The 15,622-nt window shown below is 29.0% G+C and overlaps 1 protein-coding gene across 4 annotated transcripts in view; it reads left to right on the top strand.

Moving 5' to 3' along the window:
• LOC143079954 (centrosomal protein of 89 kDa-like) overlaps positions 1 to 13,288 on the top strand; it is a 34,305-nt gene extending 21,017 nt beyond the window's left edge. For all 4 annotated transcript variants that reach the window (XM_076255584.1, XM_076255585.1, XM_076255582.1 and 1 more), the window contains 11 exons: positions 78 to 190; positions 701 to 816; positions 1,384 to 1,564; positions 2,746 to 2,809; positions 3,103 to 3,206; positions 3,882 to 3,981; positions 5,131 to 5,172; positions 6,556 to 6,645; positions 7,023 to 7,069; positions 7,851 to 7,973; positions 8,869 to 13,288. In XM_076255584.1, coding sequence (XP_076111699.1) covers positions 78 to 190; positions 701 to 816; positions 1,384 to 1,564; positions 2,746 to 2,809; positions 3,103 to 3,206; positions 3,882 to 3,981; positions 5,131 to 5,172; positions 6,556 to 6,645; positions 7,023 to 7,069; positions 7,851 to 7,973; positions 8,869 to 9,043 — 1,155 coding nt within the window. In that variant the 3' untranslated portion in view covers positions 9,044 to 13,288. The remainder of the gene's footprint in view (positions 1 to 77; positions 191 to 700; positions 817 to 1,383; positions 1,565 to 2,745; positions 2,810 to 3,102; positions 3,207 to 3,881; positions 3,982 to 5,130; positions 5,173 to 6,555; positions 6,646 to 7,022; positions 7,070 to 7,850; positions 7,974 to 8,868) is intronic.
• Positions 13,289 to 15,622: the final 2,334 nt, after the last annotated feature.

The raw sequence follows: 15,622 nt of genomic DNA, 5'->3' as shown, positions 1-15,622 counted from the left end.
AAAAAGAAAGTAGATAATAAATATCATCTTTTAACAGTCTTTTTTGTACTACAACCAAATGTATTATATGTTTACAGGAAGATTTTGACAGATTAAGAAAAAATGCTGAATCTATAGTGGATGAAAATGAGCAGTTACAACATGACCTAGAAGAAACAGCAACAAAAGGACCTGTAGATATACATGAATGGTTAGTATTGTGAACAAAATTAAGATGTTCAGTATACATTAATGAGACAGCAACCTAAAGATTTAAAAACACAGACATTTTATGGTCCTCTGATGGTCTTCAACGATAGCTCTTTATTTGTAGATAGAACCTCATTGATTTGAAAATTTGGATGCATAGAGATAAACAAATAATGGAGTATTTCATCTTGATGTCTATGGATAGATGACTTATTTACTAAATTCAAATTTGCATTCATATTAAAAAGGAAGATTTCTTAGTTAATAATGGATTTAAATTTGTCAATTTGACCCCTTTTTAACAGTTCTGAAAAATAAAACAAAAAATAAACACATTAAATCTTGATAGAAACGGTAGCTTATTAATTTAAGACATTGTTGTGTGTCCACACTTATGGGTTAAGGCACCATAAATTATAATGGAGGAAAGGTTTTAATTAATGTTTTTTTGGTAAATTGTTGTACTTCCTTGTGAAAAAGGCAATACTTACGTTTACTTCATTTATTACAGGGAACAATTGAAGGAAAATGCTAAATTGATACTGGAAGAAAATCAGAATTTATTGGAACAAATCAACATAAAAGATCAAAAGGCACATGATTTACAGCAAGCTCATATACGTGAAGGTGAAACCCATTATTTATAATGAAACTTTGTGTGAATTTATTACAAAGATTGTTAAATAATGGACCAAAAACATCAGATTAATTATTCCAGTTTTATAAAATGAAATGCATACAGATAATGTTATGATACTTTAAAATATGCTTCATATTTTTTTTGCAAAACCTTAACCTTTTAAAAATGAGTTTTTAAGTCCATATTTGTAGAGGTATGGGTATAATTTAAGATTGAACCTTTAAAAGATACAACAGTTAATTTACATATTTATGTGGGGATTAACATGAAAGAACAGTCTAGTGAAATTCATAGAAATAACAATTTGACAAACAAACATTGATTTTCCTGTTCTAATTTTGAATTTGAATTAAGGACTACAAGAACAATAACTCTACTGATTAAAAACACTAAATAGTTTCTTTTAGTTATTTTACATACATCAAATGATATTCAACCAAAAATGAAACACAATCCCTGTCCATTGTTACTTCCCTTGCTACTCTCACACATCCATTTAAATGGGATATCTCTTACTTAAACTGTATTATTCATATATTTTTTGTTATTTAAAGTGACCAAAGTTACAAAAGAGCTGGTCATGATCAGGGCAGAAAAATCAGACACAGATAAAGAACTTGAAGAATTACAACGAAAATGGAAGGATACAAAACAGAAACATGATGAGCTAATCAGAGAGGGAGAAGATAAAACTACTGTAGACCAGTATATCAATAAGATTGCTGATCTCAAAAAGTAAGTATTGGTTAAACTTTGTTTACATGTGTTCACTTAGTGGCCTACATGGTTGAGTGTTCCTTAATTCCTAGGTTAAACAGCTGAGTAAAGTGACCTTAATTATTGACCAGAGTTCAAGCTGAATCTATGAAATTGCAGAAACAGAAATTTGTTTAAATAGAATTTTTTGTAAGACTTTTTGTCGAGCCTTCGACTTTAGTCGAAAAAGCGAGACTAAACGATCCTACATTCCGTCGTTGTCGGCGGCATCCACAAATATTCACTCTGTGGTTAAAGTTTTTGAAATTTTAATAACTTTCTTAAACTATACTGAATTTCTACCAAACTTGGACAGAAGCTTGTTTATGATCATAAGAAAGTATCCAGAAGTAAATTTTTTAAAAATAAACTATCCTTGATTTGTACCAAACTTGGACAGAAGCTTGTTTATGATCATTAGATAGTATCAAGAAGAAAATTTTGTAAAAAAAATTTCCTTTTTTTCCATATTTTACTTATAAATGGACTTAGTTTTTTTGCCAGAAACAAAACATTCACTCTGTGGTTTAAGTTTTTAAATTTTTTATAATGTTCTTAAACTATCCTGGATTTCTACCAAACTTAGACAAAAGCTTGTTTCTGATCATAAGATATTATTCAGAAGTATATTTTGTAAAAATAAGAATCACTTTTTCCGTATTTTACTTATAAATGGACTTAGTTTTTCTTCCAGTTAACATTACATATAGTCTGCAGTTAAAGTTTATAAAACATTTATTAGATTCATAAACTATCCTGGATGTTTTACCAAACTTGGAAGCTTCTTTCAATCAAAAGACAGTATCGAGAGGGAAATTTTTATTGATGTTTTTCCTCATTTTTGTTGATTCTATATCAATGATCAACAATTCAAAGGTATCACAATTAATGAACCGAACCATATTAATTTTTGAGTTATTAAGTGAACCAAACCCATATTAAATGAGAAGTAATCATTTCCATGTGTTGTGAGACACCTTGTTATGATCTTCTTGGTGGTTACCCTGATTGGCTTGAATACCTTTGATACGGAAAAAAAAATGTGAAGTAAAGGTTATGTAATTGTTGATATTTTTACAAAAGTAATTTGTTTTTAGTACATTTAAGGTTGATAGCAGGACATTGTTTAATCAAATATTAAATTTCTGATTTTTTTGTAGAGAAATGTTAGATATAGAAGATCATCATAGAAAAGACACAGAAGAACTGAGAATCAAATTACAGGTAAAAAGTTTTACAATTATAATGGGAAATTACCATAACAGAAAACTCTAACATAGCACTCAATATGAGGTTTTGATGAGTCTATGCTAAACCCCATTTTAAAACATGGCAGTGACATACTTCCAAAATAAGTTATAAATTTATCTCAAGGATTTTTGAGATATTTTTTTAAAGGAAATTGAAGGTTCTTTATATTTCATGTATAAACAGCTACTTATCCTTTTAACTCCTTTTATACTTTCTTTGAAAGAAAGAAAAACATACAATAAATATAATTTTTCTTTACTTCACAGGCAATGGAAAATGAGAGGAAATCACAGACTCAGACGATGATAGAGTTAACAGCAGAAATCAAAAGACATCAAGCTGAGAAAAAAGCTATGCATAGAAGTATGAGGTCAGTACTTAATGTATATATGTATAATATAGGCATGGCTGCTTTTGGTAAGGAGGCGATCCTATCACAATATCTAAACCTTATGTCCTGCAAACTTCGATTATATGGTATTCTTTGTTGCTAAAAAAAGAATATACCATTTGGGCAATGATAAGTTAAATACAGAACATGTCAGTGTAAAAAAAACAGCACTAGTGTACAAAATTTAAAAAAAAATAAAAATAATTGGTAGATATCCAACAATACAAACTCCACAGTAATCTTGTGCAAAACTCAGCTGGCCCAATTGATGAGCAATTTCTGCTCCATATGTTGATTCCATTGTGCTGCTCATGACCAGTGAGAGATTCCAAAATGAAGACTTTTTGTATCAGCAACACCTTCGTAAAAAGTGATGAAATTTCATTGTAATGTTCAGAGAATTACAAGAACCTGATAGTATTGTTCACAGTCTATGTTGTGCTATATGCAAATGGGTTTCCCAGAGCAAACCATGGACTTTGTCACATCTATACATTATTGTTGGTTTTCACTATTTTTATTGTCCTTTTGGTATTGACTGAATGGTTTTTTATAAAACTTTGTAAATAGTTACACGCTATGATTTCAGTGTATTTAGGTTTTCAATTGTTTCAGTACACATTAGAGATTTAATATGGTTTCAATGCATTTCAGGAAAACTCAAAACAAGATGTTGTATCTGCAAAGAGCTATAGAACAGTCAGAAACAAAAGAACAGTCAGTTCAAGATTACTTAGGCAATATTATAAGAGTGGTAGGTACTAAAGTCATAGTAAAACAAAAATTTAAAAAAAAACTTGGTTATTTCAGGATAACTTATGAATAGACATGAATTTTGGCATATGTCAATGATTAAAAAACTCAACACACGATAAAAAAAAGATTACACCTTCAATCAATAGTATTAGAGTTTGAAATAAAATAAAATTTGTGTCATGTCAAAATTACATAGGCAATATAATTCATGTAAGGAACCAAATCGTAGTACAAAATACCTACTGAACTTATCCTGTCACAATTTTGTAATAGTCAAAACATTTAAAAATTTCTTACAGTCAGATTAAGACAAGTTAGCCACATTTACATACAACTTATTAACATACTTGCAACTCTTTCATCTAAAGAAAAATTGTGTTTGAACAAAATATTGTCATTTTCTAAATGAAAAAAACCTGCTCTATGATTCAAACAAAATAACTCTTGTTCATCAATGCAACTTCTTAAATAATTTACAGCTTTCACATTTTAAACTATTGGACATGATTTCCTTCTAGGTTCTTAAGGATTATGTACCCTTTTGTTGATTCAATGCTAAACATATGGAAATTTTATAGAAAATCCACTACCTTTATCCTTGTACTCTCATATTTGACAATTTGATGACTGATAGATATAGGATTATTACATGCAGTGCTAGCATTGATTTCATTAAAACAAGTTTATTAATGTAGTTATTGATTAAAACAAATAAAAATATGGACCAAATCAAGTACACCTTTTAGGGTGCGCTCGACTTTAGTGACTCAGCACGAGGTATTTTGGTATTTACAGGTTGGTTAGAACTTTTTGTAGAAAATAAACACTAACACATCATAGAAAAGCAAGTGAGAAATCTTTATTTCAAATTTTATAACAAAAATCTTTGTATTAAAAGCTGTGGATTTTCTATAAAAATCTTTGTTTATTTGCCACAAAGTACTCTTTTTCTAGTAAATGCAATGAAACAGAAAATAATTATGCTTTCCATCAAGTTTCCCCTTGGTATATGTACTAAATGGCCTATCTCTATTATTCATTATATCTGTAGTTTTGATACAATTGAAGTTTGAAAAATTCATACAAAAATGGCTACAGAAGGGGTTATAAACCTTAACTTATTAAATAATTTGAATAATATTTTCAGGCAGAGAAGGTTGCACAGGAAAGAGATAATTATGCCAAAGTGGTAAGATTTTTAGAAAATAAAAAAATCTGACAACTACCATGGAAAGTGTAAAGGAGCTAGTAATAAAACCTCTTCATAAATTCTGATTTTAGATTGATAGATAAATGGTGTTTCAAAAGTTTTCCCCTGTTTTGATACAAGAAATTTTGTGACGTTGAAAATTTTTTAAAATGTAATTTCTTATAATTTAACAATAGTTGACTTTTGTTACAGTTAAAAACCTGTATTAAATGTGTGTAAAGGGAGGGGGTTGTAGTTAATTTTTCTGAGGGTCCAACACTGTATTTGTCAAACATATTGCATTTTGTCATGTTAACACGTAAAGATAAGGTTTAGTAATTATCTTCAACAGTACAAGAGATACTTCAAAAGATGGAAGAGACTGGTAAATGGATATCATCTTCAAATCACACACAAACATTCAAATCACTTTAATTATATAATTTTGTATCATAACTCACATTCTAAAACTGTATTGTATGTATAATTTAAAACTATTATGATAGCATGATCGTTAAAATATGTTACTTAAAACATACAATTTATGTTGTTTAAATATAGAGATGACTGATTATCATGAATGAGGAAGTTTTGTCTGATAAAACAATTGATAATATAGGGATGACCATTAATCAAGATCATAGAATTTCTTTCACTAAGAATAGTGTATGACATGATTTAGGAATGAATTTAAACAAGCCTAAGACCAATAGTTTGAAAATCTCAAAAAAATAAAAATTGGAGAGCTTATGATATTGAAGATATTGATATGTGGTAGCATTAGGTACTTAAGAAAACATATCCCATAAATCTCTAAAATGATGACAAACATGAATTCTTGTTTCTAAGAGACACTAGCTGTTACTTTGACAAGGTTCTCATTGCTAAGAAATATTGTGAAGACATTTTCCAAATTTTGAATTTTACTTTAACATTCATTGTTGCAAAAGGTAAATCTATAATTCACTTTGATGTATTTCATCTTTTCACATCATTGTAATACACATCACTGTCATGTTATCAGTTTGAAAAGACATTGTAGCGGAAGAATGAGACAAACACATAATTCAATTATTATATAAATTTGTCAATTTATATCAAATCATTTTGATTTAATAATGTAGGTTGGTAAATAATATAAAATAGATGTCAGCTTAGAATAGTAGAAACTTCTTGAAAGCATAAATATGTACAAAAAAACTGTTTAAATCATCCAGTAGATACTTCTTAAAAATAAAAATATATGAATCTTACAATCATCTTGTTATTTCCTGTTTTTATGAAAAATTGGAAGCAGAACTTCATTATTAATTATACCAACACAATAAAAAAGAACAAGACACATGATTTCAGGTCTCAAATAGATATTATATATTTAAATAGGCGAAGGAGAATGAAATAGAAACAAAGAAAGCTGTTAACAAGTTACTCCAGGATAATATGATGAAAGCAAAACTGGAAGAGAAACTCAAGGTTGGTATATGACAAAGTCAGTACTGTCTAGATTTATATCTGTCTAATGGATCTAAAGATATCTATACCATAAGGGAACATCATGGTAAAAATTTATTTTTATTGTTCTCTAAAAGTGATCTTTCTTGAAAAGTAAACATTATGTATGTGGTTATTTGTAAGTGTAGAGAGTTTATTCATAACCCAAAAGAAGATAAAAACTTGTTTTACAATTGGTGGTGGATATTAAACAGCCATCCATCATCGTTTGTCATATTTTCTAAATGGGCTCCACATATAGAGGACCAACTCTAAAAACGGAAAATAAAATGGCCGAGCATAGTTCTAAAAGCTATATAATTGTATTTAAAATTACACATTTTTGATTTTCTTTACAGCTTTACAAAATGAGAGCAGCTGCCAAGATTAATACTGTGTCTGGCAGGTGAGCATCTGTATTTTTAGTGTTGCATTTGATAGAATTGTTTTATAATAATGCCCCCGCCGTAGCGGAGGTTGCATCAACTTTAACCCTTGTCTGTCTGTCCGTCTATATTTCCCAAAGTTGATTTCCGTTATCTAACTATAGATAACCTCAACGAAAGTCTATGAATCTTATACACAATGCTTATTACCACAAAATACAGATCAGATTTAAATTTTGAGGTTGTGAATTTTATTGTTCTAGAGTTGTGCCCCTTTACCATGTTAACAAATGGAAAAATTGCTAAATTTTGCCAATTTTTTTGTTTTTGTTCTTTAACTTGCATTTACCTCAACCAATTGTAATGAAACTTATACTCAATTGTTATTACCACAAAACTCAGATCAAATACAAATTTGGGTCATATTTACTGTTCTACAGTTATGTCCCTTTATAACTTTATATGAAATGCGAGCGGAGCATCATCTGTGTCAAATCGACACCTACCCCATTTATTTTTTTATATCTTACCATTCATTGTAAGTGTTTATATTATGTTACATATATACTCTTTCTGTTGCATTACTATATAGTCCCACCCAAGATGGTTGAATTGACTTTACAGCATGGGAGCTACAGGAGGCATGTTAAAATCTCAAATTGATCTTTTGAAATTGCAAAAAATATTAACTCAGATTATAATGGAAAGGGAAATTTCTTCCATATGTTTTTCAGTCTTTCAAGATTAAATATCTGTGACTGGATAAGACAACAATTAATGTTTTTTTTAATTCATTTCAAGGCTAGCAGAACAAGACCAAACATTCTTAAGTCAGAAAAAAGAATATGAGAGGGAGATTAAACATTTACGACATTTAATAAAGGACAAAGAAGATCTTATGCATGGATTTTCAGACGAGAAAAGGTAAGTTTTTCTGTGAGTTATGTAAATTGGTAAAAAAATTGATTTTTTTTTTATAATACTCTTGTTATTGTCTTCCAAACTTATTAGTTTTTATACATATTTTTTCCTGTACAAGTACAAATGTATTTGATGTCACAAAACCGTAATTTGCAAGCTGAGTAAAGTGATACAGATAGTGGGATGACCGATAATGGCAAATAATAAACCTTTCTTTGTGTAGTATGATCTATAATCAAATCTCTTTATAGTGCATTTGTATACATTTTAGTTTTTAAATTTGTTGAACTATCCTACATTTTTTGTACATTTACCATCAAGAATGTTTGCATTGATTAACTGTGAAAAGTTAAAAGCATCTCAGGGATGTTAACTGCTAAATTATAAAACAATAACCAAGATGATGTTGTTTTCAATCAGCAATTTTAATAAACGGAAATTATTAAAAGAGGCTTCTTGGTAAACATTTTGAATGAGTTGTCTTTAAAAAATTCAGAGAAGTAACAAAATATTTAGATAAGTTGCTCACATTCAAAATAAATTAATGAGGGGCGTAAAGGGGGGTATCTGCACAGAAGAACGCAAAATAAAATTGCCATTTCACGACAATTGAACAATTAAAAATTGCTCGCACATTAATCTTTTGATCGATTTCACAAAACATAATGATTAACAAACCCTTTTCACGGCTGCACTTGAAATAAAAATGACAAAACACGTTGCACGAAAATAATACTTTACTGCCCTCATTAATGCATTTGAATTATTTCTTATCAAGTGTCTTGATGACATGTTTTTTTCTCTTTTTCATAAGAGGAAGATACATTTTATATACTTTTCTTTCTTTAACTATGAATAAAGATGGCCTAATTTTTTGTGTATTTCTTTTTTTTTGCAGAGATGCAGAAGATGAACTTGAAGTGATGTGGCAGGCAGCACATAATGAAAATGAACGAATGAAAGACGTTTTACACAAAACTGTTAGACAACTACGCCAACATGAAGCTTTATCAGATGCCATGGATAGGGCGGAGCCTAAAGAGATTGTCCATGTGTCGTCTGATGAACAATGATCTCCAGTTATCTCCCTTGTCAATTCTCAGTCCAAATTAAATGATATCAGTAGAAAAGTAAAACTAAGATTTTATATCTTAAAGTCTTTTAATTCTTGTGGAATTCAAAATCATAAACAGGAATTCTAATTTTAACATCATGGAATAGGTATTTCTGTGTTGAATGGAAATATTTCACCAGTTTGAGTTCTCATGAAGATTGCATCAGAAAGTGCTTATATTTGAATGGAAGAAAATCATATTAGCAGATTTTTTACTCAGGAAATCATGGGAAAATTGTTAAGAAATATCAGTTACCTGAAGAAAGAAATGGCATACAAAGATATATTTCTTTTTTGTTCTGTAAAAGAAAAAACAAAATAATTTATATTTGTATCCGTAAGCATGTGATGTACAATACAAATAGAAGATGTAACCTTGAAAAACAAAAGATTCTTTTACTCTTAAGTTTTCTTTTTAATTGATCTAATGATGCATACCTAATTTACTAATGTATTAAGCATTGGTTTCTCTAATTTTAAGTCAGTTTTTATTTTTCTAATATTTTTTTTCATATTTTACACAACAAACATTATGCACACAATGTAATTTCATTGTAGATTAACATTCAAATATCTATTATTAATCTCTGGTTTAGTAGGAATAAAATCCAGTATGCTTGATGACAACACAAAAAGAGAACTTAAGTTTTGACAGATCTTCAGAATTCAGAAAAGAATATTGAAATTCACCTTTTACATTGTCTGAAAATTAGTAAAACAGATTCTACCACTTTGTTAAGTGTGGTACTACAATTCTTCTGCACTATAGGTCAAGAATTTATTTTTTTGAATTGATGAAATGTTATATTCACCTGATACAGTGATGGAATCTTCTTTTTATAATGTTTACCTACAAGGAACATAAATACACAATGTCAAAATGTTTATAACTGTTATTTTATATTATACTTTTAAAATTTTATGAGCTCCCTTTCTAAGAGGGTGGATTGATCTTTTTCTTTTTTTCTTTTTTTTTTTTGGCCATATTTTTTAATGGAATTATTGATATACACTTCTATGGATTATTGTTTAATTTCTTACGATCCGGCAAAGAATGCTTTATATATTTCGGGGAACTGATGATTCAGTATTTGTTTTCTGGAAATTAAGATTGACATCCCTTCCAACTCTATCCCTCTTCAACCAGATCTCCTTTCTTAAATGTTTTAAACAGTATAATAACTACATGGTAAAGATACTGTTTTGTAGATATACTGATATAAGCTACATATATATGTAAGTCATGTAAGGAAAGTCTTTTGACAAACACTAAAGAATATAGCTACAATACAGCCTAATTCTGTGCATCTTGGAATTGGTTGTATATATTAAATGTCAAAATGTTTCTGTTATTCGATAAGCTCAATTAGAACTAAACACCTTTATATGTTATATTTATGGATATTTTTATAATTTCTGTGTCCTTTTCAATTTTTTTTTATAGTCCAGCTATGTAGCAAAGGTTTTGTGTCCAACACTAATAAAAGCACAAACACACCAAATTATAACATACCGGGTACTTTCTTTTAAAATTTACAAGAAAGATCATCAAAAAAATTGGTCAGAGTTGAAATAAAAGTTGCTTAGCATGCTCATATAAAACACTTACTCATAATTTATGTACAGCAAAATTTCATTTATCAGTTTTATTTCAGCTGTTACAATTTTTTCCAAATTTGAATGCATTTATCAATGATATGAAAAGATATAAAATGATTATTTTATTATTGCTTTGTTTAATTAAGAAATAAAGACATGTTATCTTCATGTAATAATATGGGTGTCTGCCTTATGCCTGCATTTAAATTGTACCAAATGCATTTTCATACTTATCTATATCAAGCCAGCTTATCATGTGATCATTTATTAAACTTATTTATGTTTGCTAGATAGTAGTCAGAAGTATATACAGACTTTTATTTTTTGCATTAAAAACACACATATTTGATTTGTTGATTTAATAAATCCTGCTTAAACCCCTTTTGAAAACATGTTATTTGGTGAGTTCTTGCATTCATGGTTTGCTGTACCCATGATATCCAAGAAAATTATTATTAAGGTGGTACCTAACACTACAGGGAGATAACTCTGTAAAGTCAGCTTAACATTTTAATTACGTTGTATTGTAAAAGGAATATTAAGCTTCTCAATGATCAAAATTGGTGTTTATCAAAGTGCTATATAACCAGTGTAATTTTTCTGACAAAACGGTTTGTTCAAAATTTTTGAAATTTTTATATTTTTGTTAAATGGTCAAAGTAAATACTTTGACAAAATTTTATGAAAATTAAATGAGCCAAATTAATTTTAGTGAAAGTGTTGGGTACCACCTTAAATTAATCCATGCTAGGTTTATCAGAATCATTAAATGTTTGGATTATGAGAATATACTTACTTCATGTAAATAAACTATAGCAGATTTGTTTGTTATGGTGCTGTAAGAAACAGGCAGCAGACATGCTCATATGTAAATGAAAGCTTGTGGCCAAAACATATTTCACATTTATGCTTTAGTTTGTACATAAAATAGTGTGATTGATTTTATAAATAATATGAAATTTAATCGAATTCAAAGCAACACTTTTCCATTTGTTTTAAAGTAATACTAATTAGTTAATAAACGTTTGCACCATGCAACAAATATTTGAAAAGCTATTAACCCTTTCCTCCATAATGATGCCTTTTGACGCCACCCTTTTTACTCCATAATGACGCCTTTTGACGCCTGTGTAGTGCCTCTGTTGAAAAGTCTTACCTAAGACAAATCTGAATCAGATTTTAACAAATGTGTATATATCTAATATAAAAAGAATATTCATGAGAATATCTGATTGGAAATTCATTGATGAAATATTCGTTTTACCAATGCATTTTAATACTTTAAACCTGATGATTTTTTTTCATTAAAAAATTCCTATGCGAATCAAGTATGTAAAAAATAATTTCCATGGAGAAAAGGGTTTAAAAAGATAAAATGTTATGTTGGCTAAATTTGACGAATAAATTTATTTAAATGCGCTACCTTTAGACCATTAGGTGGTCAGTGCCGTAGTACTTTTATTATGCATACCTGTTACATTTATAATACAAGGGGACATTTTACTTGAGTTTTTTTTTCCAAAATTGCCAGATCCAAATATTTATATACCTAAATAGTTAAACATTTTATGTGCTGAGCTACAGTCTAGTACATTGATTTAACGCTAGATAAATTCATCCTTGTTAATTTCTGTCAGATCAAGAGCACCAAGAAACATGTTTACTCTGAATCTGTGTCACGAGTCACGACCAAAGGGTTCTATGATGCAATTGAAATCAATTTCACATGCTGCAAGAATAAATTCTATAAATTGTATACTGCTTTTCTTTAAAATGAAATCATGATTTAGATGTATGTAGTACAAGTTCAATTGTTTGAATCTAATTTGGAACATTGTGATCAAGTTAAGCAATTGTCATTTTGAAACTAATTTTATTTTTGAAATGTGTCTATATAATCTATATGTATAATTATGATTATTTAAGAAATCACACACTTCTCCCATGTGTAAAATTTATTGCATTTTTCGATATTTCGTGCCCTTTTGTGGTGAATTTTATGTTTATGTGGGAGAAGGTAACATTATAACAGAATTGATATCCTGTTTCATAATTGTATACATATATCCATGTAATAGTTAAAAACAATATGTAATAGTTAAAAACAATTACATGATGGAAATTTTAAAGATGTTTTGGGGAAAGTAGATTTTTTAAAATATTTTTCATTGTTGTTATTTGGGCAAATATCTAGATTTTTTATATTAAATTTCAAAGTAGCAAAAAGTAAAATGAAATTCTAGATTATTTGCTTTGAAATCAAAGAAAAACAAATGTTGGTCTGATCACTGCATGCTTTCTTAAAGTTAAAGCATATACATTTGAAATATTAGTCTTATCTTTGGGGAAAATTTTACTATTAAAATGTTTCCTTATTCATTTACCTCAATTTTAGGCAATACATTGACTTTTTTCGAAAAGAATTTTGTTTCTTCATTTTATCCATCATGGTTTTAATATTTATTTTCTTGTTAATTCTATCACTTCGCACATATTCATCTGTGATTATTGTTATATTTATGAATATACATTTATTTTTATGTTGTTGCATGTTATCATTTGTCATGAAATCACTTTTTATAGCAATAAATATTTTTTTTATTAATATGAGTGTTTTTCTTGTAACTTTGAACCAGATAAATCATTCAATATTTAGAAAAATAGTTTTCAAAAAATAGATCTCATATGAATAGTTAAAGAATACAGAAATTCACATTCAATCTTTTATGGTAATACTCTTTACAAAACACAAAAATGTAAACATTCACCTCAAAAGCTAACCAAACCTTTAAACAGACTTATTCAGACATTACTGCCAAAATGTTACAGAACAAAGGAAAGCATACAAAACAAACATAGAAACTCGAGCTGAGCTGATCCGATACGTCTCAGATTACCCTGGGTACAACAAAGGAGCTGTGATGTAAGTGGTTATATGTGTATTCATATAAATGCTTTGGACAATATTATGCATAGTTTTCAAAATTAATATTCTAATGACGATTCTTTAAGCCTCAAGTTTTAGGTATTACTGCTCTTGGAGTAAAACTTTTCCCTTTAGAGCATACTCACCCCTTCTCGTCCAATGAAAAGTCAGTTTTTCCACCTCTTATTTTCATAGTTCATGGTTTTCCATGCACTATGAAATGCTATACATGAATGACTTTTCATTGTCAGCTAATTATGAAAGTGAACTCTTAATACTTGCACTAACGAAGTGTACAATCCCCTGAGGCATTTTCCATGGGAAAAGAGCCTACTGATCAAAGATTAAAACAAACCATTTTGAATTTTGCCAATTTTCATGCATTTATAACGGTACACATATATAGAATAAACAAAAACAATTTGGGTAAAGGTGCATTCACACGATACGATTTTTCATTCGATTTTCATTCGATTTTTACCTGTGCACCTGCTTTCGACTAAAATCGTACCGTGTGAACACTAAAATCTGAAGTCGAATGTCAAGTCGAAACGTACGCTATTTCTATTCGACGCTTTGACTGGAATCGGATCGTGTGAACGCCAAATCGACTTAATTTATCAGTCGATTGAAAAAAATCAAGCTTATAATTTTAATCAACAATATTCCGATTTTCACAACGTTTTTAATTCGTAAAGGAAACAGTGTCATCTTTTGTTAATAAACCTGGCCAAAATTTTACAAAGCCTTCGTAAGTCTGTGCGTCATTATACAACCATGATCATAAATAAATGGTAGGTTTTATAGCCGTTTCACAAAGCCGTCGTAATTAATGATCGTGCATAATACGTAAACACTGGATAACTTACTAAGTACTGCTATATATATATATATATATATATATACAGTCGTATCTCGATCGTAGTTTGTCCGCGAAAATGAATTAAACCATCTAAGATGACTGCATGCAGCACACATTATTCTCTACTGGTATAAAGATGCCGCAAATGTAAAAAGACGAAGACGAATCTTAATATTGGAACCAAACTAAGTCTTTCTTCATTTGATCAATTTGAAATGAAATGGATATTATATCCAGATTATGTCAGATGCACTGAGGTACTACGCTAAAAGGGGGATGTTTTTCCTATAAGAACTGGCGGACTTACATGGCGTTAATAGGACAAGTGCTAGTAGATGCAACACATCCCTTAGTACTTCCAAAGTGAGGAGGAGGGCCATTTGATGCATTTGCCTGTTCAAGAATTACAAAAAACTAAGAAAGATCAACGGAGTGTTTCATACACAGCACTTGTTTCTATCCATGGTAAGACCCACTATCAACGTATATTTATGTATCTCAAAAGGATGACGAGGAGCCAGCATTTGTCTGTCGCGAGCAGTTTCGTGCATTGAATGTGCAAGCAGTATATGATGCAAATCTAGGATATTAATCACTTTTAACTCATCTTATTACCTTCCTCATGTCCCGGCTTTCTTCTAAACTAGGATCAAAATGTTTAATGAAATTTCTAGTATTGTCCCCAGTTTTAATTCAATGAGTGAAGAAAACAAATTTGATTTTATATTTTCCTGTGAAGAATGTGATATTTTACTTATTATTGTTAATTATATAAGTGAAATGTATAATGAGAGAAACAATTATAATGTCATTATATGAACTGTGTAATTGACGTCTCAACTTATAATATTATACATAAGCATGATATTTGAATTAATAATTTTAAAGAGGAGGCATGATGTCAAAAATAGTATTATAATTAAAATTAATAATCTATAAAAAAAAAAAAAAATCTTTCAATGCTACATGTTTGTAGTGTTTAATGTCTATCGTTTCAAGTGTAATTAATAGCCTGTCTGTCTGTTTGTTTTTGTTTTTGTTTTGTATTTTAGTAACAATCCTATTGTTTGGATTTTATACTAATAAAATTCTTATTCTTATTCTTATTCTTATTCTAAATTAGATCGATAATGTTCTAAAATAAAATAGGC

The sequence above is a fragment of the Mytilus galloprovincialis genome, chromosome 6 (genome assembly GCF_965363235.1).
Source record: "Mytilus galloprovincialis chromosome 6, xbMytGall1.hap1.1, whole genome shotgun sequence".
NCBI classification, from domain to species: domain Eukaryota; kingdom Metazoa; phylum Mollusca; class Bivalvia; order Mytilida; family Mytilidae; genus Mytilus; species Mytilus galloprovincialis.
This window is presented reverse-complemented; position numbering and strand designations above follow the sequence as displayed.